This window comes from Patiria miniata, unplaced genomic scaffold, assembly GCF_015706575.1.
Source record: "Patiria miniata isolate m_02_andy unplaced genomic scaffold, ASM1570657v1 HiC_scaffold_24, whole genome shotgun sequence".
In the NCBI taxonomy this organism is placed as follows: Eukaryota; Metazoa; Echinodermata; class Asteroidea; order Valvatida; family Asterinidae; genus Patiria; species Patiria miniata.
In genome coordinates, this window is record NW_024037063.1 from 8161892 (window position 1) to 8179063 (window position 17172).

The window sequence follows — 17172 nt, forward strand, 5'->3', positions numbered from 1 at the left end:
CCATACGTCGTGCTTTTAGAGGTGCATTTTGTCTCGCGTCATAACTACTGAGTGTCAATCATTTACAGCTCCATACATGGCTGTACTTGTATCGTGGGGAAATCTGTGTGTTATAAGGATTTTAAACAATAAAATGTTAACGTTGTATGAAGTCAAGACTGCACACATACATTTTTGGTTTTGATTCAACCCAATTCTTAATGTCTTATGATAATTTCTCATCACAAGCTATGTGTACTTTTTGTAAATTTGTTTTCATAGTTTTGTCATTTATTTGGGTTTAGTTTTGAATTAACTTAAGATATTGTTTTGATTGAGTATGGAATGTCTTGTTTCAGGTTGAAATGCTTGAGAAGCGGTATGGTGGTCGCATCAGAGCTCACCACGCTGCCAAAGTTATTCAAGAAGCCTTTCGACAGCACAATATGAAAAAGGAATTCCAGCGGCTACGTCGCACTCCATCAGAGAGTCGTATCTCGCGTTACTTAGACAGTCACTCCAAGCAGTGGGGCATTGGTGGAAGTCGTGCTAGGGTGATGGTTATTGGCAGTTCAGGCCCTACTTCCCCTGTCTCCACAAAGACTCCACTCAAGGGTATACAAGAACTGGGAGCTGTAGAGCAACTACGTGGAATTGAAACTGTAGGTGCAGAGAAGAAGAAGCACAAAGTCCATCATAATAACAGTAACAATGTCACACCTAAACGAGGTTTAGTTGCATCTGCCAGTCCAGACCTAAAGGTGAAAGCTGACGGTGATGCCTCCTCGGCAGAGAGAAGTCGTTTGAGTTCACAGACTGTTGTGGTGACATTGACTATGCATAGACAATCAGATGAGAGTGATACATGTAGTCATACTAGCACAGATTCTACACCACTTGGCTCTCGTGATGACTTGACTGCAAGGGGCGACAACCAAAGTTCTAGTCCCGCAAATGTAGCCACAACTGAGAAGACCATCAAGATGGTAATACAAAACACGGAATTGAGAGATGGTGGCGGTAGGGCTTTCTCCTGTAGGCTTGGCAGCCCTGGTCAAGTTGCTTGTGCTAAGAGACTTCCATTTGATGACTTAGACCAGACGCCTCAAGTCCGTGACTCGACCAAGAACGAACCAACTGCGCTGACAGAAGACAAAGCGTCTGTCGATCAGAGCGAAGCAACACAAATAGATTTCAAGGACGAAATAGTTACTGGTGAAGATGTTGTTGAAGTCGCTAACAAAGTTGAACATGAGATGGAACAAGATGAGCCAGGGACAGTAGTCCCAGCTCCAGAGGAGCCAGTGATGGAAACTACTTTTGAAGTGAGTGTTCAGGAGGAATCTTGTGCCAGTCCTTCAACGCCTACCGGTACCTCATCAGGTGAAGTAGAAAGCCCCTTGGTGCCAGCCATCAGTATGGAAAACAGAAAAACTGTTGTGTCTAAAGCTGTGATCAAAGAGGGTAAGGCAAGTCCCAGCACTAAGAGAGCCAAGAAAAGCCCCAAAAGTAAAAACGGAGAGGACATTTCTCCCAAGAAGAAGAACTGGCCATTTTCCCGAAGCAAAAGTGGCGATCGCACACGAAAGGGTTCTCCTACCAACTCTCCTAAACCACAACGGCACAATCCTAGGGCATCAGTGCAAAGGGAATCAACGGAGAGCGTACAGAAGCAGCCATCAAGCAGTGAGGAAGTGCATGAAGGAAATGTGCAGGGGAAACTCCATGTTGACAGTCCTCTGCAATACCGGAAGTCCAGTTCCTCCTCAACAGATAGTCAGAATATATCAATCGAGCCAAAACCGTCTATTACACAACCCAACGAGGATCCTTATGAAAGGCCACGCATGCACACTGTGGGATCTGTTGAAGCCCTTGCCAAGAAAAAGAGTGCTCAGGAATCAGAGAAAATGCGGTCCAACTCTCTAAGCAGTGGGGATCTGGGTGACAGATCAGATCAGATCTCATTAGCCTCTACGGTCACCACCAGTGATTTTGATAGAGAATCCATGCAGGATGTACCTGCCGTGACTGTAGCAACACCAGAGGGTTCATTGACGATGCTGGATAAGATCATCTCCACCTCCTCAATAGACTCGGACTCAGATGATGAGGATGAGGTTCATACACCTTGTCAGAAGCGTGCCTCCTTGCCAATTGTCAGCTTGTCCGGCCACACGGCTTCCACACCTCCAACCTCCGCATCCAAGCAGCTGGTTTCTAGGGTGCAGAGCGCCAGTGGGATGGAGTCCCCAATCTGGAAGAGAAAGAGTCAGAACACCAAAGTGGCAACCAGAAATGGGACATTGGTCAACGGAACCGCAGGGGTACCAAGCAAGACTCTGGCCCGATCAGAAACAGGAGACAGTATGAGTAGCGAGGGTAGTAACTCGTCTTGTCGCTTCACAGTTGGGGATGATTCCAGTATAACAGATAGCCTGGACAGTCTGTCCTTAGAGTCTAGTTTCATGGAGTCATTGGAGAAGAGACCCATAGACCCAATGCTTAGTATACCAATGACAGCTGTCCGCTGGAGGAGATATAGGATTGGTCTCAATCTTTTTAACAAGTGAGTTTCTCAAACTGCTTTTTTTTCTCTCTCTCTTTCTTTTTAACCAAACAATTCGTTAAAAAAAGTTAATTCAAGAAATTTCCTCATAAGCCACCACCTGTTTCGCTGCTAGTTGAAAGCCATATTCACCATATTTCCAAAAATGCAATAAATGAACCTAGTTGTGATACAAATTTAGTAAATTAACATTGTTACAAACTTGAATTGCTTTTGCAAGTCATCTTGGCAGAAACTAAATCACTAAACAATCAAACATGTACAAATGTTGGCATAGAATGATTACAATCGATATGCACACGGGAAATTTAGGCATGTTAGCTGATCTGTTGACCTGAGTTGACTCTATGCTGTATGTAATATGTTCAGAGATGATGGCATAAATTGGAATTGCCACAGAACTGAGATCATTTGGCTCTGATCTCAGCCCTTTCCTCTAAGTGTATCTCAGAGTTCTTAAGTTATTGTCTATTCAAGAATGTGAATTCTGTTATGGCATTTGAATTATTACAGTTTTGAGAGTTGGACAGCATCGAGTTCATGTACATGATTGACTCATGGCACACTAGGCGCCAACGACGGCTGTTGTGAAATTAATTACATCCTGTCCTTAACACAGAAGTGTTAGTCAAGATCCCCCTCCCTCTGCTGCAACTATTACCCGTACCTTCCATAAATCCAACGCTTGTCATCTCAAGTGTACATTTTAATGAACATTATCATGTTGGTCAGTTACGTTGTGTACACTTTGGGCAACAGGAATGTCAAGTTTTTTTTTAAATGAGTTTGTTTTTATTTAGGTCCCAAGAAACAACAGCCCTTATAAATTGATAACACTTCATGACCGTTCCCAAACACCCCAAAAGGTTTTTTTATACCGATTTATAAAGCTTTTCCAAATGTTCAGTTTTTTATCATGATCTTTTTAGTACTGCATCATAATAAAAATGTAGTAATTATTCACCTTGTCGTACATGCACATTCAGAGTGATACTAACAATTACATGTACTTTTTTTTTTCCCAAACAGAAAACCAGAGAAAGGAATCAAGTTTTTAGTAGATAATAAATTTGTTGAGAACTCTCCGAATGAAGTTGCCAAGTTTCTCCTGAATCGGACAGGGCTGAGCAAGGCTAAGATTGGAGAGTATCTGGGCAATCTCCAGAAGGAGTTCAACATGCTGGTCCTAGAGTAAGTACTAATGAGTAAGATGGGTGGTGTTAAAAAGACAATTGGTGTAGTTTACATGTATATGAATGTGATATACATGTATACAAATCTCCTGAAATACTTCCATATTGTCTTTCAAATCAAATCAACATGTAATTTGTATTAAGCTCTTTTAACAGTGTGTATTTATAAAGTTTCAAACAATACCGGTAGTTGACTTGCCCAACTTAAAATGTACATACTTCGTACCTGAATGATAATGTAACTTATACCACTTACTGCAGGCTTTTACATGAAATAAGGGCAAATGAGAAAATATGAAACAGATAAAAGAGGAAATTTCTGTCAACTGTTTTCTTACAAATAAATCTATCATTAATGAATACTCAATTAAAGGGAATACACAACATCTGCAAATATCAAAAAAACAAAACTACCAAATTATTTTGAAATACCTTACTGGGTTGTTAGTGAATGACAGTCGAAAGCATCCTATGAAATTGTGGCACTTGGTGTGCTGGCATTTTCAAGAAAAGTGGTATTTTGTATCATTTTCATTGTAAACATTTTGTTTACAATCGATTAATACACCTATGAATGGTGCAAGCCAGCAACATGTAGACTGGTTTCCTGATCTTACAATTCCCGAACGTTAATGTTCCGTTTCATCTTAAGTGGGGTCAGGGAACCAGACTACAAGAACATGATTGCTTTTCTTCGTTTTCCAGCATCTACTAATACAAAACTTCAAACAAGTCAGTGTAACAATACATTGTATTTGCTATAAACTACTAACCCCCAAATCCTTCCATTTCTGAAAATTACAGCAAGAGCAAATGTCGTATATTCCCTTTAAAACAAATGGGGGAGTATTTTGCATATTTTGTCGAAACAAGCTACATGTAGGTAACATGAAAGGGTTCTTCCTCCAAATCACATCAAAGCTGGCAGATAGATATCAATATACGTGGGCATGCATAAAATGAAATATTAAACACATAATAAATATATCTGTATAATGCATGTTTAATGAAAACAACCACCAACTCGTAGGATTTTTCCCACAGTTGCTGGCATATATTGGAGCGGGTCCTTGCAAATATTTGTATAGATCCTGTTCCACCTCGTTGTGGTTTCCTGTAGGAATAATACCCATGACATTGCCAGAGTACACTCATCCTGGCAACTGACGTCAGCCAGGCAAGGGTGGAGGGGGTGTTAGTGCAATCATTCAGCAGTTATTTTGGTCAGATTCCTCATACTGATCATCCGTGTCATGCGTGACCATACAATCCATAAATTCAAACACATCTACATGTATAAACACCATATACCTGTGGAATTTGGGGCAGGTGGTAAACCTACATGTAGGTTGGTTTTGAAAGGCTTGTTATGCCAAGTCAAACCAGGAAGTCATTTTATTTTCTAAATTCAACCTTTCATTTGCTTGTTTGATTTTGTTCAGTCTTTCTGAGAACCAAACCTCAACAAATGCCTCATACGCATGTGAAAAATTAGAGGTGAAAAGTTACTGAAGCAAGCAGAAAGTTGTAGGGACAAAAACTACCCAAGTATCTAAGTTTCTTTGCTTGTATTTTTTTTAATACTCAACTGATATTCAATCATAACTTAGAAAATGATCTTTTCAGTTTTTGGATTAGATGATAGATTTTTTAGTCAAATAAAGATTACCAATTCAAAAAGAATACATTGTGTAAAATTGGATTTTTCAGAGTGGCCCAATTGTTGTGGGTGTTGATTTTGTCTGATATAAATTGGATGATGGGTGGGGGGAAAAACAGGAGGATCTGTGTTAATCCGAGCAGCAGGAACTGTCTAATAGAAACATCAGAGTGCACCTGTATTGTCAGAATCAAGAGCCAACCTTGTTCCATATTGAAATGGATCCTATTAGTTCAAGGGCAATCATTTCATCATTTGTTCCTACGTCCAACTATCGCCCACTTTCCATAAACTCAAAAAAAGTTAGTGTGAACATTGCAGTTGGCTTTTGTGTAGTGCATGTAAATTCAAATTAGAATCCTTGCTATCAAATTTAAAGGGTAAAAATCTGTCAGAATATGTGTAGGGATAAAATGTACCGGTACTTCAAATTTTGCCATAATTTTGTTAACACAATAAATGTTTTTCTTTCACTTGAGAATGAATTGATTAATTTGTGGTTCCTCCAGGACAACTGTCCACCCACCTCTTTTGCCTGTTGACAACCACACCAACCTGTCAGTGCAAATTCAAAGCTGATTCACAAAGTTTTAAGGATCAGCCCCGGTAATTGGGATCTTTATTTGTAGTGCTCAAGGATGGTCAAATTGTCTGGGACAAGGTTAAGCCTCACTTCCTTCCTTTCTGGAAGCATATTACTGATTACAAACCCAAACAAAACGCCCTTACAGTGAACACCCATGGCCGTTTATTTTAAGCAACTGTTGCATAACAAGTGGTCAAAAATTGTTCAAATTGGTTAACCGCAAAGATATGGCAGTTATTGTGCTTGAAACTAATAAAATTCCAAAAGCTTTGGACAATAATAAACATTGATATTGATGACAGTTATCCTTGAACCCTTTAGTCACTGTAGTGCCCCAAATTGCCCTGCCTATTACTCACTGTAGTGTCTGAAACCGTCTGAACATGCTATAGTTTTATTGATTCTTCAGTGAATAAACACAATGTAATACAATTTAGTAAATTGGTTACCCATTAAATCACTAAACGACCCGAAACAGCTTTGCCTGTTGCTCCCTGTATTGCCTGAAAATGTCTGAGCACTCAGTGCTTTTATGGTTACTTCAGTGAATTAACACATTAATACAATGTAATACAGGTGCTTAGATAAAAGAAAATAAGTTTAGCCAAGTTCAGCCAGTGTTGAGATGAATGACATTTTTCAGAAAACAGGATTGTCTGAACACCAGTGAAATGCATATACTTCTCATGTAAGACTCGACTTCAAATCACTGTTTCTTTGCCTTTGTATTACAACAGGTGCTACGTAGATGAGATGAACTTCCGTGATTTGTGCATTGATGAAGCATTACGTAAATTCCAGACAGCATTCAGACTTCCAGGAGAAGCTCAGAAGATAGAGAGACTCATGGAGGTATACAAACCAATGTTATACAATGGTTGTCTGCTATGATGTAGTCCATATCACCAAGGGGTGCAAATGATTCAAAGTAAAATATTGCCCAATGTAAAGTTGTACAAAACTCAGGGAATACACCTCGACAGGCAACAATTGTTTTGTTATACCGTGGTATTATTTGGGTAAACTGATTTGAGATGAGCATTTCTAATTCTGAAGTCCAGTGCTTTGGTCATATTTTATGTGCATCTTTGTTACGTATGCACGTGTACACGTCTTGCCTATGTTGTACCCAGGGTCTGTTCGCGCTGAGTTTTGCAAAGATAGTTTCATCATATTTGAGAATGATCAAGTTCGTGTACGTGGAGCACACGAGGTGATCTACTCCGCTGAGTCGGTCAGGTCGTCAAACATGAACCTCTGAACCACATGTATGTCACATGAACTGTCCTCAACCAATGACATTTCCCACGTTAATACCATGGTATACCACACAATCCCATTTCCCTTTGGTAAACCTCAGCCAAGTACAGGCTTATGCAAAGGATTGTATCTGACGCTTATGTTGAATGAGTCATGTTGGCACCTACCCGGTGTATAGATTAATGAACACTAATAATTACAGATACTGGCACCAGCCAAACAATGTATCAGTTTTCCAAAACTCAATCTGATGATTCTTTTTGCTCTCTCATCCATCGAGTATTAACATTTTCCTTTATACCACAAGCCATTTCTCACACTGGCTTATATCTAATATCCATATTGTCTTTCAGAGTTTTGTCAGTGGCTGTTGGCGTGACAGAGAGACACTAAGTCACCAATTTGATCTAAATCTTTTATAATTGTCCAGTTCAAAGTTTTGATTGCAGTATTCTGTTCTTGTAGAAACCTTGCAGTGAAGCTAAGTTGCAAACCAAAGGATGGCTGAGAAGTAACTCTATTTAATATTTTAACCCAAAAAACTTAAGATCTTCAAGCTTGTATAACAAACCTACATATAAAAAAATATGTAATACACACCTTCTTTAACATAGAATAACATTGTAGCAGATAGAAAGGGCTTAACTAAGTTTTTATCTTTGCATTCAGGTTTTGTACCGTAGTTTTTTATATTCATAGAATTACAGTATGGCCAGATCCCACATAAACAAAGAATTTGCAAAAGCATTATTTTGAGGTCATAACAGGCCCCTTAATATTTTCTAGTGCAGTGGTTTGATGTATGTACAGAACCACATCAATCTTTCTTTGCTTGTTTATAACCTAGGCCTTTGCTCAGCGATATTGTATCTGCAATGGTGATGTGACCAGGGCCTTTCAGAAACCAGATACAATCTTCATCTTAGCGTTTGCCATCATCATGCTGAATACTGATCTGCATAGTCCCAATAACAAGCCAGAGAGACGCATGAAGCTCCAGGATTTCTTGAAAAACCTCAGTGGTAAGTGACCCAAATAGTCAGAACATGTGTTTTCAGAGACCTAAAGACCCGTTATAACTTCAAGTAAGTTGACATGAAAATGTAGAGCATTGAATGTTTTCTCAAAGGAACAAATTTCACTATGCCTCGCTGAACTAAAATTGGGCTCAACATCACCAACTTTCATATTATGTGGGCAGCTGCATAATAGAACAATTACTAACAGAGTATGCAACCCTTTCCGAAAATGCACAAGGACATGGTATTTTTATCCCTGTGGCACGTAAATTCAGCCCTTCATGTAAACTTGCAACAGTCTTGCCAGTGCGTATGGACGTACTAAACTTTTGGACGTCCAACTTTTACCCTTGGTGAAAAAGAGTGCCAGACTTTGTAACGTGTTGGTTCTGTTTCTAGGTATTGACGATGGCTGTGATATTGATCCTGAGCTTCTTCATGGTATCTACAATCGCATCCGGCAACATCCTTTCCAGCCAGGAATGGACCATACAAGTATCGTCTTCAAGATTGAACAGAATATCACTGGCAATAGACCGGTATGTACGGCAACAAACACCAGATTGCCTTCCTACACCAATAATTTCCTTCTTTAACTTATCCACTTATGCAGCTGTGTCATTGCATTTCAAGCTGGACTCTTAGCCTTTTCTATCCCTAAAAGTCAAACAAATGAGAAGGACATACAATCCGTATGTAACAAAAGGCAATGTTCTTGATTTCTTTGTGATGTTGGCAATGGAGCATTCTGGTTTTGGTCACAACACAAGCCCTGCCCACTTTGCATATGGGCCACAGCATCTTCCCAATGCCACACTGCTTGTTCAAGCTGCACATGAGCACGTGCATGCATGGTACACTTCGGTTGGACAAGCCCTGAATTCCCAGCTACAGACCTTGGTTGAAAAATACTCCACTTCATGGCTGGATTGCTGCACCACAACAGAGGTTTAAGAACTTTGCTTTGTTTCTTCCCTCCAGATCCTAGCTGAACCTCATCGTCGTCTAGTCCGTGATTGCAGCTTGTCAGAGGTCTACGATCCCACCAAGAAAGACAAGAAGCATCCCAGACATGTCTTTCTCTTCAATGATATGCTCATGGTATGCAGCCAACTCTTTATCTGAACATCATCTACCTATTGGTTAATTTGTACGATAGTTTGCACAAGTATATGATTGTTGGCCTTGGTCTTTCATTGTCATCTGCTAAAAAGGTGACTCTGAAACCAGACCAATATGCTCTTTTAGATGTAGAAAACACAAACCGCAACATTTCTTTTGGACTTATTTGCATGATATTACAAAACAATTGTTGACTGCTGTGATGTAGGATATGCCAATTTTACCCCATTGGGGCGCAAAGCAACCCTCAGGTGTTAAAAAAACGAAATCCCACATCACAGCAGTCAACAATCGTTATTAAAGAAACACATGATTAGTGCACATGGCTTGCACTACATGTACACAATATTGCAGCAGATCAATATTCCCATGATTAGCCAAGCAAGCTTTCTGATATTCATTGTGTTTTTGATGTTGTAACGGCCAACACTCGGCTTGTTAACTTCTTTGCTGAAGGTTACTAAACTGTACAAGAAGAAGACCGGGAGTATCTATGGCTTCAAGAAGGCCTTCCCATTGCACACTGCTTGCGTGCTGGATTTCTCCTCACAATGTAAGTGACTTTTCTCTTGTAAAAGGGACATCTTACATCAAAAGTTCTCAACTTTCCACTAAACTAAAATGCAGCTCTTGGCTTGTTAATTATTATGTGCAAGTCTTGTTGAAGTAGCAGTTTGACCTAAGAAGAGGTAAATTATCGAGATAAATTTCTTTAAACAAGTTCTTTAAACAAGGCAAGTAGTAAGTACCCCTTTGTCACTGGAGGTAAACTAACAGTACTCATTTTTTTAGGAGCATAATGCTCCGAAACATCTCGAAATAATCAGCGTAAAAATCTTGCTCATATCTCCTGCTGTACCCATGTACAGACAAATTCCTAACATGCAACCCAGACAGACATGCATGTGTAAAGTGATACCTACACCAGACAACCCAACTCAATGAGCTCTAAATGACATATTCTGGATATTTGAAGTGCATTTAAATGACCCTACAGATCAGTAATGGAAGGCTGAAACACTTCACTCTCACTAATCGAAAGTGGGTTTTTATCTCAACTGCATGGACCATCTGTTCAGCTTGGGCAATGCATTTACTGATGTAGATCACAACAGATTGAAATCTGGGTCTCCTTGAAAAGAATAATACTCGCATATGATTTTCATTTTGCGTTTAATTATGCCCTTTTATCTGAATGGTTGACAGATGCTAGTTTGTCTCTATATTATTTGTACCAAAATTAACAGATTTTTTTTTATAAACTTAGTGTTAATAGATAGTCAGTGTCCTAACCTTATAGATCATTCACAAAATAACAGTGACATTATTTTCTCTGAAAAATGTATTAATTTAAATTATCTTTCAGTCTTGACATAGTCAACAGTGTTATTCCTCATTACCCTCTAACTGGATATTGTCATTAAATTACTTGATTGGATTATCCTCATCCTAAGATTAGCAATGACATCATCTACATTGTAGTAGTATTACCTCAAAATGGATTTTTTTGTCTTGTGTAGATTATCCCCATGGGATCCGTCTGGTAGCAGCCATGAACAACCGTACACTCATCACCTTCTGTGCCAACTCCCAGGAAGAGAAGATGAAATTTGTGGCTGATCTGAGAGAGACGGTCCAAGAGGTCAATGAGATGGAGGACATTAGAATAGGAGGTCAGTACACACTCTTACATGCAAATATTCATCAAGTATGAATATTCATGATCATCAATACTTATGAATTATTTGTGCCCAATATCTCTCCCCCCCCCCCCCTAAAGAAACATGCCGCTATTCAGCCCTTATTCAGAGGATGCTGTTGACTTTGGAATGGTGTTCCATGCACTGTGTTTCCTCAAAGGCTTCCTATTCAAATCCATTTTCATTTGGCATTTGCATCCATGGGTGTAGTAGGGATGCTTGCTTGTCTATCTCAATTACAGCATGTGCTATGAGAATCAGCACTGTGTTTTTACACAAATTTTGGCAATTTTTAATTATACTAATTTGAACTGTCCATCTATTCAGCATATGCAGTATAAGTATTTCTGAAAAGTGTGCTCAAGTAAAAAAAATCACCAGAGTTTGAATTCAAGTACAGTTCAACCATGTTAATTGCTTAAACAATAGTTATGAACTGCATGCTGATGCAATAACACATCTCATTGTTGCACTGCATACTCATTTCTTGTGCAGTCTAACAATTATAAACTTAGTCACATAACATCACACTGTTAACCATTGTTGACAGTCTTTGCATTTGATCACCAGTCATTTCTGTTTCTTGAATGGCCTGAGTTTACCCTTGATATTCCTTGGATTCTACTACAACACCCGTTATTGTAGCTTTCCCTTGTCTGACCTCAGCATCACTATATTGGTATCCTGTCCTGTGTACACATTTATTCTGTTAACATTCTATGTATTGTTACTGTGCTTGGACTATGTGGAAGAGCTGGAACCCTGACTTCTTTCTATGATTTTCAAGTTAGCTTTCTTGGCACGAGGCATGTGAGATGCACCCAGTGACTTCATCATTAGCAAAACCAGAATGCACGATTAAACAGATAAAACAAATTCAGATGAATGTAATACAACCAGTCCTGAAGCCAGTGCATTCTGTATGGCTGCATATGTGTAGAACTAATTCACTGATTCTCTTCAAAGTAAATGTTAAGTGTGACATTGCTATTGCGATAGTCTTGGTGTGCTGCACTTAATTTATGGCTAAGTTTGTTCATGGGACCACTTTATGTACCCCTTCCCTGAAACAGAGAGATTTTGGGTAAAAGACGACTGGCACTTGCAAAACATTTTGAGCTGATCTTTGTAACAACATTGATATTTTAATAAGGTTAAGAAATGTTAATATACATGTAGGCAGGGTCTTTCCATACAGTATGCAGTATTCATTAAGCATTTGGTCATTATTGTTTATTTTCATATGAAGTTACCTTCCAACAATGCAAAACAGTGCTCTAGATATCACTAAATCTTGTAATCATGGTAATAGAGGATTGTGCCACCCAACAAGCTCAGAATATCTGCCCTGTAGGCAGGAGATGGTTGTTTCAGTTCCAACCAAATACCCTGATCACAACTTCTATGAAAGTGCAAATGCCTAACAGGCAGAGCACACTTCTGAAATTAGGCCTGTTCATTGTAGAACCTTTAAGAACAACACAGTGGTATTTCTGCCTCCGTGCAATGCCTAGACTTTGCTTTCTGATGGAATGAGCCCACTGATTGCATCCAATAATGTGCACCCATGATACGACCTGAGCCTGTCAACCCTGATTGGAATCAGTCAATTACTTTTGCATTTTGTTTTCTTGCCTTCCCCCTCTACCATGCTTCCTTTAGTTTACCCCCCAAGGGAAATGTGTCCCTGGGAAGGTACGTATGTATCCTGGGTGCAAGACACCAACATATGATTGCTATGTATTGATTGCTACCCACACTCTTACTATATGGAAGTCCAAACAGTTTGTGTTGTTGCACGAGGTGTATTGTATATGTACTAATTGTGGTGTATTAATGCATGTGTTCCTAGCTTAAGAGGAGAAGCCCGACACGTTTGCTAATATTCTAAGGCGTTTCAATTCTCGAATGGGGGCTGTGGAACACTATTGGGAATGGGGCATTCATCTGTTGGATTTGCTGGCAACTAAAAATGTGCCAGTTTTGTGGAGTGACTGAGGTGTTTTTTTTGGTACAGATTTCCTGTATTTTACCATAACCAACTCTCATATAACACATGTGGTTATTCTCTCTGCAGAACTCAATTTGCGTCACGTGTACAGGAAGCAAAGAAGCATGTTTTGCTCTCCAACATGTAATATATTTTGTCTCCAAATTTGAACCAATAAGCATTTTTTTTTCTTCAGTTAAGCGCCAACATTTTAATACAGGTAGCTGGTTAGTTAATAGCAAAAGAAATTATAATTTTTCCATCATGTTCCTGACTACCTGACGAGGGTCAAATTTACTCACCTTTGATTTTTTTTTTTTAAATTAAAGGACACTTTACAAGTCTTAGATTGGTTGAGATATAAGCATAAATGCAGACAAGTTATCAGAATGATCCAAATTCTTGATCATGCACCAATAGCCGTGTGTATTAAGCCCCACGCACTGTGTACATGGGCAGCAACACACACACCTCTCCAGAGCCACGCTGCATGGTCCAGACGCGTTCGTCATGTGGACACATTTCACACATATTTTGCAAAAATGTTGGATATTGACAAAATGTCTTGGATTGGTCAATTCTCTCTTTGTTCCTTTCTCAAATCTTCTTTAGAAACAATTTGAGTCTAGCTTTAAAAGGTGGACCTTCATGCGGCCCTTAAAGCCTTGCCATAAACTACCCTATACCTACAGAACACAAAAAAGATGTATGAGTTGTGCTTTGAAAAGACAGTGAATCATGCCTTTCCCACTTCCTGCCTGTAGTTGATTCTTTCCTGTTGATCACGCCATGATCTTTGATTCGCTGGTTGATTTACTCATGGTTAAGTGTGATTTCTAGGAGTTGTTCCAATTTGCTGTTAACAGCTTGAGCCTGGATTATGCTTAGACCAGCCATGCTTGGTTGTAACATCACTCTATGCTGAGGATGGTTTCAGATGGAACTAACTAACGTGACCGTTTTTGACACAGATTAGGGACATCAACAAAGTAGCGATTGGGGAGACACCCTCTTCCTAAATATTTATGTCAATGGGCTTAACATCATATTGTCCAGACAATTTATAAGAAAACATGGATGGTTGGGCCTTGGGGCAACTGATTTCATCAAATTCTTTGTTGCTGCATGCATTGAATAACAGGACAGTTGATTTTAAAGCTGCATAAAGGGCATTCAAATACTCAGAGTGTCTTGATGAACATCTATAGGCAGATCAAATCCTTCATTTCACAAACCATGACCTTGGCTTCTCATCTGCTTGCAGTCATCCAGCAGAGCTTTGTCTATCGCTGCCATTCATAACATCTGATCACAGTCTTGCTTTTCCTTCCTTATTGCATTGTAACCATTGAGCATTTCTCACAGCCATGCAGCCTTCAACTATCCTCCTGAGCTCTTCTTGGAAAAGATGTGTCAGAACTTTAATGGATAATAGTCTTTAGAATAGTTATAGGGTGTTAGCAACTTGGTCTTAATCTTGTAGGGTCGATATGAGCTGGATAAAGGTCTCCTTTGACGTGGGTGTGTTTTAGCGCATTGCTGCCAACAACATGAATTAAATTTATATGCTTGTTTTTGTGCCTTTGTAACGTTGATGCAACAGGTAATATTATGTGTGCATGCCTTTGTGTTATTTTGTGTTTGTGTTTGTGAGAGAATTTGCCTGTTATTGTAAACTTTAATTCAATGCTGTATCATCCCTTTTTGTTAAAAGCAATCATTTATTTTGTACTTTTTAGTGATAAGATAAAGCGATGGAAAGGGCATTATGCCCAACACAAAAATGTTTTTTTTTTTCAGATTTTTTTTAAATTATTTTTTAAGAATATCGACAATCAATGAATATCTTTGAGTTTTGCTCTCCAAAACATTTCAATAACCCATAAAAAAAGGTATTTGGAAGTACATGTACACTGGCCTGTATATGCTATAATTCCTGATATACATGTGCGTCACATAAAATGACAGACTCAATTTCAGTGTCTTGGCAGTTGAATTAAAAAACACTCAAGCATCACTAACTTTCTGGTGAACTGGAGATCGCTTTCCAGTTTTAGAAGGAAAAGTTCTTATCAACCCTCTTTCTCTCCGTTTGTATTTCAGCTGAGCTAGAGAGGCAGAAGATTGTGCGCAAGAGCCAGGCAAGTACAGCTGACTCTGGACTGGGTCTGGATACGGAGAGCTTTGCTAGTACACAGAACCTGAGTGGTAGCATGGACTCATTAGCACCACAGGCTAGCGACAGTGGTACCTTGAAGAGGACTGCACTGTCCAACTCACTCATGGACCTGAAGGAAGCATCAGGTAGGTTGATAAGAAACTACAGGCCTGTTCACTGGATCGTCTCACCTCACCGTGTTGAAATCAACACCAGTCCAGCATGCGTAGAGCCAGGTCCGAGCGTAAAGCCTGTCAACCCTGGTCCAACCGGGGCTGTTGAGAGCACTGGACCCGTGTAGAGGCGAGGTTAGATTCTTGCAAGAGTGAAAGGGGTTCTCGACATCTGGGAGATTATGGGTCAAACACAAAGAGTTTAGATAATTTGAAAGGGCGTAGGTGTTGATAGTTGGTGATTGCATTCTATGAGGACACACAAACCTCATGTCTCATTTACAAATTTGATCTTCTTTCACAATGTTCACAACCAGAAATAAGTTCATTTGGACTGTTATTAGAATTATTCCCCTTTTACATGTTGTGAGGTTGATGCTTGTTTTCAAGTACTATTACATCCATTCCTAAAGAAGTATTGAAGTAATGACTTCATCCTCTAAGCCATTTGTCTGAGAATGAGTGTTTTTATTGTTTTAGTTTGTTTCTCCAAACTCAAGTTATAAAACGAGAAGCATTGTCGAAATGACAAAACATAAGGGAATTGCAATGAGACTTCGCAGCACCTGAGATAAGGATTCTATATCTCATTGTAAAATCTGGTGAGAAAAACTGAAGTGTGATATCTGCATGAATTCCTGAAATTATGTGAAATATTTGCCTTTTTTGATTTCTGTTAACAGCCAAGAAGAATCACAGGAACAGTGCTAGTTCCTTAGACAGTGGAGTGGTATGTACTATGTCACATTCTCTGTGCTCTTCTTTCTTTATTTGTAAAGATATTTGATAAGGTGTGCATTCATTCTTTATTTCAAAATAATAACACAAAATTGAGAAAAAGGATTGATTTTGAAGTTGATGGTAGCATTTTTCCTCAGTCTCTAAATGCTACCTCAGGCTCTCTAGCAACCGTGACATCTTTTATTAAATTTTAATTTGTAAAAGGAAAAATCTATCACCAACTCTCGGTCAATATGTGAATGAGTTGGGCACATTTTAGAAATATCATGCATTAGAAAGAATTCCAGGCATTTTCCTATCTTCATTATAAAAGCACAGATCCTTAATGCAGACATATACATGTAACAGCACACCCTGAACAACTCATATGCTGTGTTGGTGATATACATTGGATATACATTGTATCTTGGGGGTGGTGGGTAAAAGGCAAGTTATTCATAAACGGAATTCCAGAACATAACTTCAGACATCATGTACTGAATTCCAATGCACTGAAAAATAAATCAGTCATAAAAATTTACAGAGGAACATTCGTCCTTATATATTTGTTTGCTGCAAGATTGCAGAGATATGGTATATGAGTTGACAGCCATTATCCCCTGCATTGGAGAAACCCTTTGTTTTTAGAATAACATTGATTTAAACTCCATTTCCCAGTGAAAGATTGAGAGAGATTTCTATTTGATGTATGCACATTTGTGTCTGCTTTCTTCCTTTCTGCACTCTCTTTAACACACACTCCATTTAGTGGGCCATCACGCGCATTGTGGCTGTGTGAGTGTTTTTATTCATGTCTTGAATGATACAAATGCTTGGTCCGTGCATTATGTGGAATGTTGAATGAAATGGCAAAAGTCTGTCTGTCTGTATGTCTGTATAATAACGAGAAACCTTAAACCAATCTGTCTCAGGGAGAAGGGGAGGATTGTGCAGCATTATTCGTATGATATACGCTTCTCCCATCTCCTAGAAATGCATGGTTTGTAGGTTCCCAAAACACCCAAATGTAACGCCTTCCACTG

At 39.2% G+C, this 17172-nt stretch overlaps 1 protein-coding gene across 3 annotated transcripts in view; it reads left to right on the top strand.

Moving 5' to 3' along the window:
* The window catches only part of LOC119732454 (IQ motif and SEC7 domain-containing protein 1-like), a 36341-nt gene that overhangs the window by 16756 nt on the left and 2413 nt on the right, over positions 1–17172 (top strand). For 2 of the 3 annotated variants that reach the window (XM_038205978.1, XM_038205979.1), the window contains exons 3-13: positions 339–2548; positions 3578–3739; positions 6725–6839; positions 8095–8269; positions 8666–8805; positions 9248–9367; positions 9845–9941; positions 10909–11061; positions 12751–12783; positions 15182–15382; positions 16093–16139. In XM_038205978.1, the coding sequence (XP_038061906.1) occupies positions 339–2548; positions 3578–3739; positions 6725–6839; positions 8095–8269; positions 8666–8805; positions 9248–9367; positions 9845–9941; positions 10909–11061; positions 12751–12783; positions 15182–15382; positions 16093–16139 (3453 nt within the window). The remainder of the gene's footprint in view (positions 1–338; positions 2549–3577; positions 3740–6724; positions 6840–8094; positions 8270–8665; positions 8806–9247; positions 9368–9844; positions 9942–10908; positions 11062–12750; positions 12784–15181; positions 15383–16092; positions 16140–17172) is intronic. The other variant, XM_038205980.1, reaches the window with a different exon arrangement.